The following is a 6,188-nucleotide window of genomic DNA, read 5'->3' as shown; positions in this document are numbered from 1 at the left end:
ATGATATTGATATCTATTGTAAGCAGTGTTCAGGACAATTACATACGCTGCCAATCGTTAATATGTTAGATAACACAGTAAATGATTTGGCCTATTTTCCGATTGTTTGCTTTCGAGTTCGGCCAGATATTACATAAGGACCCCTGGCGGTGACATCATACACAGCTATAACGTTGGGTAATCCCTAGGTAATCGTTGACTTAACTGGACTGTTTCGATAAAGAAAGATGGCAAAATTTCAACAGACCGTGACAAGAATTGTGTATCGAATGGTAAATAGTTAAATAACCATTTAAAGTTCAAAACATGGTCAGAGACACGATTTTACACGTTTGAACATCAAACACATCGTGGTAGGTTCACCTGGCAATTTGTGATCAAATTGGGCTAGAAATCCTTGAGAATATTCATAACATTACATGTATTATCTGAATTATTTTTACAATTTTGGTTCACTTCCCATGGAGTACACACGTCCTACTGATCGTTGTAGTCCGACAAAACACCAACAGCTATGGATATGTTGCCCCCTTGCAGTGTTTTTAATCTACTGAGATCTTCATTCATTAAATGAATTGATTTCTTATATAAACATGAAATGTAAAGCACATAACTCAGAATTCTCCACGTTCCTGTTCAAACCTGGAGATCTCGTCCATAAATTTTATTTGTGTAATTACAGACGTTCAAATTACCACAGAACTCTCTGAATAAAGAATCAGACACGGATTGTTGAATTCAGCTTTATTTTTGTAGAGATAAAATAACACTGATAATGAACATATGAAAAAAAAATTAAAAGGATGCACCAGATGAAAACCGAGTATATCAATCATTAACCTGTGCCAACATAAGCAGTTTGTAGATTAAAACTATACCTATCTTAGTATACGAAGCTTTGGTTGAATAAAGTGGATTTCAAATTTTCACTTGAGATCATTACCGAACATCGTTTATTTTTTCCCCTTCAAATAAACATTTTGAACTCAAAATAATTTGCCATTTCTCTAGTTTTTCCCATGCTATATTGCAATATTTCAAAACATATACACAAATTGTTTTTTCCCCCCATATCATATAAGTAACACCAAAAAGGACTGCATGGTGTGTCGAAATACATCGATATTAATTTCAATTCTCATGAAGCATGAATTAGAATCTTACGGACCAATGACGATTTACCGGGTTTAGAAAAAAATATTAACAATTTTCATAAAAATATAAAAACAGAAGCATTCTTTGTGTGACAGATGTACATGTATTATAACAATTCCTGAATGAGTATGTCACTACATAAATGACTATAGTATACTTAAAGATGTTCTGATAGAAAATAGATTGTAAACTTTGACAAGAGTAAAGATTGTCCGAGATTTTATCCCAGCCGAAGTTGTGTAGACAAAAGCACATAAAAATGACAATAAATATTTCTCTCTCAATTTCACACTCCTTATTCATAGCACTAAACATCAGCACATTTTCCAAGTAAATCATCCTCACAAAACGACCACTCCTCGACATTCAGACAGGACTATTGAATAAGCGAATACAAGTTCAACATTTGATCAATGTTTGAAGAAAAATAAAAGCTTTAAAAATCAGCATCATATCGTTTTGTAGATGTAAAATCAGCGTACCTTAGATACGTCAAACATTTTTGCAGGGAGTATTGCCTGATATAAATCATTTAATCTGCACAAATGCATAGATTTTCTTTCTTTTTTTCAATGTGTAAATGGAAGGTTTTGCTGTCAAGATTAACGCTGTTAACAGTGTCATTATATTGCAATCTGTTACAAAATAATCCGATTCACAGATTAAAAATCTAGCACTTTCATCTATCTTTTGCACCTTCAATGCCACAAATAATACATAATAACGGGTTCAACAAGCAAATCTCATAATCGGTTATACAACATGTAGTGCAACTTTGCAGTTTCATTTTTCAGAATGGCGACCTGAGCACGAAGTTTGAGGTTCTCTTGTTCTAGAAATGCAGCTCTCATGGCGATTTCCTCTTCCTTGTGGCGCCGCGCGTCCCGGGAACGCTTCGCAGCTTCATTATTTTTCCGTCTTCGTTCCCAATAAGCGTCATCTTTCTTTTCCTCTGGGACGGGTTTTGTCTTTTTCGGATCCAACACATCCGGTCGAGATTCGGACCGACGTTTTCGTTGCAATAAATGAGAAGTCAACGGAGCTAACGGGAATCCCGGGAATCCCGGGGAATTCTCGTACACAGACGGGGGAACCCCCAACGCTGCTGGAGAGGTAACCGTGGGGGAGACAGGTGATGAAGGTGTAGTGGTAGCCATACTGTATATTGAAAAAGGATCCATGGGGTACATTTTAAAAGGTCTCGACACACTTGGAGAATTTAGTTTATCTGAACTACCAGCATCCTCCTCACTTTTGATGGAGGCACTGTTGGAATTTTCACCGAGCGAGCTGACCGGGGGATTGCAACCTCTGGTATCATGTCCGAATACACTGTTCTTTGTTGAACTGTCACTTTCGTTTCCGTCCGAGTGGACTGAAGAGGCTGGGGAATTTCTTCCTGATCCTCCCGAATTAGAATGAGCGGAAGCCCTACTGATGAATTTAGAGGTTCGATCAAGGTCCACCCCAGGCTTTGAAGACAAGTCCAAGGCCGTGTCTGCCATTTCGGCAATGTACTGTAAAAATAGATATACGATGAAATGAAGATTACAGTTAACCCTGACGTACTTAATTTTCTTCCCTCTAATTGTTTTCATTTTATTTTTCATCCAAGATATAACTAAAATTTTCCTCCCAAAGTGTCATTATAAACAATACGTCTCTCTAAGAACAGCATTTAAATAAAAACAATTACACCATGCACCTAAATAAAAAACCAAAACTTTTATTATAAAATTTACAATAAAAAATTAAATTATTAATTTTTTACCTGAGTATGTCAAGACGAACTGTTCCTATTGATGGTTTGTTCTACAGTCAAGTAAATTCCGATAAAAGACTTCACACACAAGAACCTCCCACTGACCAGAGCTAAATGAAAACTGACCAACCGATAGCCGTCGCTTATACGGTTATTTGCAGTGGATGAACTCGAAATGACCTTCTTGCACAATAACTACATAAAGCGCTGCGCATGTGACGTATGTGACCTAGTTTTCTAATCACTTTCATTAGAGTTCCTTGCTTTTGGGAATGGGTAGTGACCACTGCAATATTAAAATAAAAGTAATATTTATCAACATAAGCTATTTATGCAACGAAGGCAGGACAAAGGGGTTGTGCTAAGAGATGGCGTGCGAAGTTTTGAATGGATATATACTTTGTTTACCGGAAGTTGTTTACTGGGGTCAAATTGACCGCAAGGCGTTTTGGCCAATGAAGTAGGGAGCACGAAAAACACATCGTTTTCAGCAGTTTAATTGTAAGAATATGAATCATAGCTCTCTAACCAACGGAGCAGAAAAAAGGGAGGTTTGGGAACTTGATTCTCCAAGTATTACGGTATCATTTTAATTGGCTCTATTTTCTTGATTGTAAATTAAAAATAGCGCACGTTACACGTGTTCATAATACCATCGTGTTACTTATCAGTACTGATGAGGGGGGACACGTTTTAACGAGAAGGGTAGCTGACCATCACGGTTGTTGGGGGTAAACTAAAGGGAATGGACGGAGCTATTTGTGGACCGACAATCAATACCCTCGTGTCGATATGGTATAACAGTGGCGTAATACAAACAAGGGTATTGTGAGCCGTTGCATTGTACGACACTTGAACTTTTAAAGCAAATAATGTTGGTCCAATTTGTTTACAACCGGTAAAAACGAGTCCGCCATGAAAATAAAAATCAGCCTCCAAGGCCGACCGTGACAAAACAATGAAAGGTTCGATTGTGAATTACTACAGATGATGTTAAATTCAAAAGTACTCATCACTGGTCTATTTATAGCAGTCGTGATATCTTAAAGAAGGTAATAAACGCGTCGGAAAACAGTAGTATTTTCTTATTTAATGAAATGATTTTTTTTAAAAATGTATACAACACTGTATGGTCACAGACATTACCGAGCGCCTTCATTATAAGCCATTGTATTCGTGTCTACTATAGAATAAAGAATTACTAGGAAGTTGTATCATTTTTGTTCGATACTTTGGAACAATGCGGCAATTTTGAGAAATTGAAGAAATGGAATAATTTCCTGTGCCCATCAGAGTTTTTTGAATATTAAATATCACGGCCAACTTTTATTAATATTGTAGCATCTCATTTATTCCTTATCGATATTGTAAGTTAAATTTTCTAAAATAATGATCGAACGTAATTACTAAATTTTAATTGATTTCAGTCTTATAGGATTTTTTTGTCGGAGTAGATTTAAATCACGATCAGAGTGTTATATCGTTCATCTAGAATAAAAGTAAAATGCAAAATAAAAACATCCCATATAAAAATCCTACTAAGTAAAACATATACAATAGTTACAGAAAATATATTCCTACAAATGAATGGTTTATGAATAAATCATACTTGTATAGTTTAATCTGAATTTTAAAAAATTACTTCCTTAGAATCAATCAAAAATTTATACCATTCAGATCTATGTATCCAAATTACCCTGAAGTGTCAAGCACTTTAATTGTCTTTAAGGAGGCCCCTCCTCCTCAGCCCTCGGCTGGTGTACGGCTTATGTAAGCGTGTGAGCTGTACATTCTTTTCTAGTGTTTCCGGAGATGATAATTGACAAGCCTCTGTTGCAGTCGTATATGTAATATACATATCACTCGATGGGGTGCCCTACGGGAAAACTATGAATACGAAAAATTAAATGACATATTGTAATGGATTTCATGGTTGTTTTTTTTTTTTGGGTGGTAAATATTCAAAAATTAAGGACCCTCGGGGGGGGGGGGATGCAATCATGTTGAACTTCAATTTGGTCCATGTAATTTGCACTTCTGGTATATTAGTAAGGAATGTGATAACGTAAACGAAATAAAATGACTATAATCCCCTTCCCCGGGCCCCCCTTTCTATGTACTCTTATATGTTTATGAAAGATTAAATATTATTAAGCCGGATAACATGACCCTAACAGGAAATTTTGCTCTTCATTACAAAAAAGATATAAATTTTCTTGTAAAGGAAATAAGATTTTCCTTATGCATTTGCAACAACAAAAATAGGAAAATGTAGTTTATCAAACTTCAAGGTGGAACGTCCTGTTAAGGTTAAAGTTAATTAAATTATCAAAATTGATGAACAAATATGGAAGTTAAATTAATTACACTTCCCCACAATGATATACGTTAAACCTATATACAATTGCCAAGGCTAAATGTCAAATTTGTAGTAGATAAAAAAAAATATTCAAAGATTTTTTTCACCTGATATGATTTATTAACTACAATCGTTAATGTTCAAATCCAATTCAAGTATGAAATACTTGCACAAGAACCAACTTGAACACTATGAATTTTTCATTCAATAACATTACTGAACTGTAACAGCAAGGAGCTTGTTTGAGGAGTTTAAGATGGCATTTTCGATAAATACAAACATTTTAAATTTAAAAGACGCGCTAACCTTTTCCCTCCATATTCTAAGGAAATAATGTAATATCGAATGTCTTTTTTCGGATGCATCCATTGAATTAACACAAAGAGAAAAATTTAAATTACGTATACAGTAAATCTAACAAAATCAACACGATATTTCATTTTACAGGCAGGATATGACCCGAGATTAAGATATGATTTCGGAAGAAAGTTAGGAGCATTCTTAGATCAACTTAGGTCATATCTTAAGATGTAGCTCAACGGTATCTTCGGAACATCTTAAGTTAGGACATCCTACATGTGACCATCTCTAGGTAATGCTTGTGGCACTTCCAGCTAAACATGTACACCCTATATACACTTACACTTAGAGAAAATAAATACGTAATGTTTTATATATACATTTATATACATTCTTTATCATAGTAACATTTAAGATACATGTAACCAGCTAAAAGATCATCATTTTATCTACTACTTCAAATGAAATAAAAATAATTAAATTTAGATGGATATGTATGGATTTGGAACTAATGCAAAGGTATGTTGATTTTTAACCACAGTTGGCTCAATAAGCCCATCACAAAGCTGCTTGCCCTCAAAAATGTTCAAAATTTGCTACTCCCGATTTTCG

At 35.0% G+C, this 6,188-nt stretch overlaps 1 protein-coding gene across 2 annotated transcripts; it reads right to left on the bottom strand.

The window, feature by feature from the left end:
* Positions 1 to 729: 729 nt before the first annotated feature.
* Positions 730 to 4,712, bottom strand: LOC125650891 (hepatic leukemia factor-like). 2 transcript variants are annotated; one of them, XM_048879463.2, is made up of 3 exons: positions 4,588 to 4,712; positions 2,927 to 3,203; positions 730 to 2,672 (listed from the first exon to the last, which is right to left on the bottom strand). In XM_048879463.2, exon 3 carries the CDS (start codon positions 2,658 to 2,660, stop codon positions 1,899 to 1,901), a length of 762 nt encoding a protein of 253 aa, XP_048735420.1. In that variant the 5' UTR covers positions 2,661 to 2,672; positions 2,927 to 3,203; positions 4,588 to 4,712; the 3' UTR covers positions 730 to 1,898. The 2 variants fall into 2 exon arrangements, with proteins under 2 accessions (XP_048735420.1, XP_056021820.1); XM_056165845.1 differs by lacking the exon at positions 4,588 to 4,712 and having other exon boundaries at positions 2,927 to 4,308.
* Positions 4,713 to 6,188: the final 1,476 nt, after the last annotated feature.

The sequence above is a fragment of the Ostrea edulis genome, chromosome 5, assembly GCF_947568905.1.
Source record: "Ostrea edulis chromosome 5, xbOstEdul1.1, whole genome shotgun sequence".
NCBI classification, from domain to species: Eukaryota; Metazoa; Mollusca; class Bivalvia; order Ostreida; family Ostreidae; genus Ostrea; species Ostrea edulis.
This window is presented reverse-complemented; position numbering and strand designations above follow the sequence as displayed.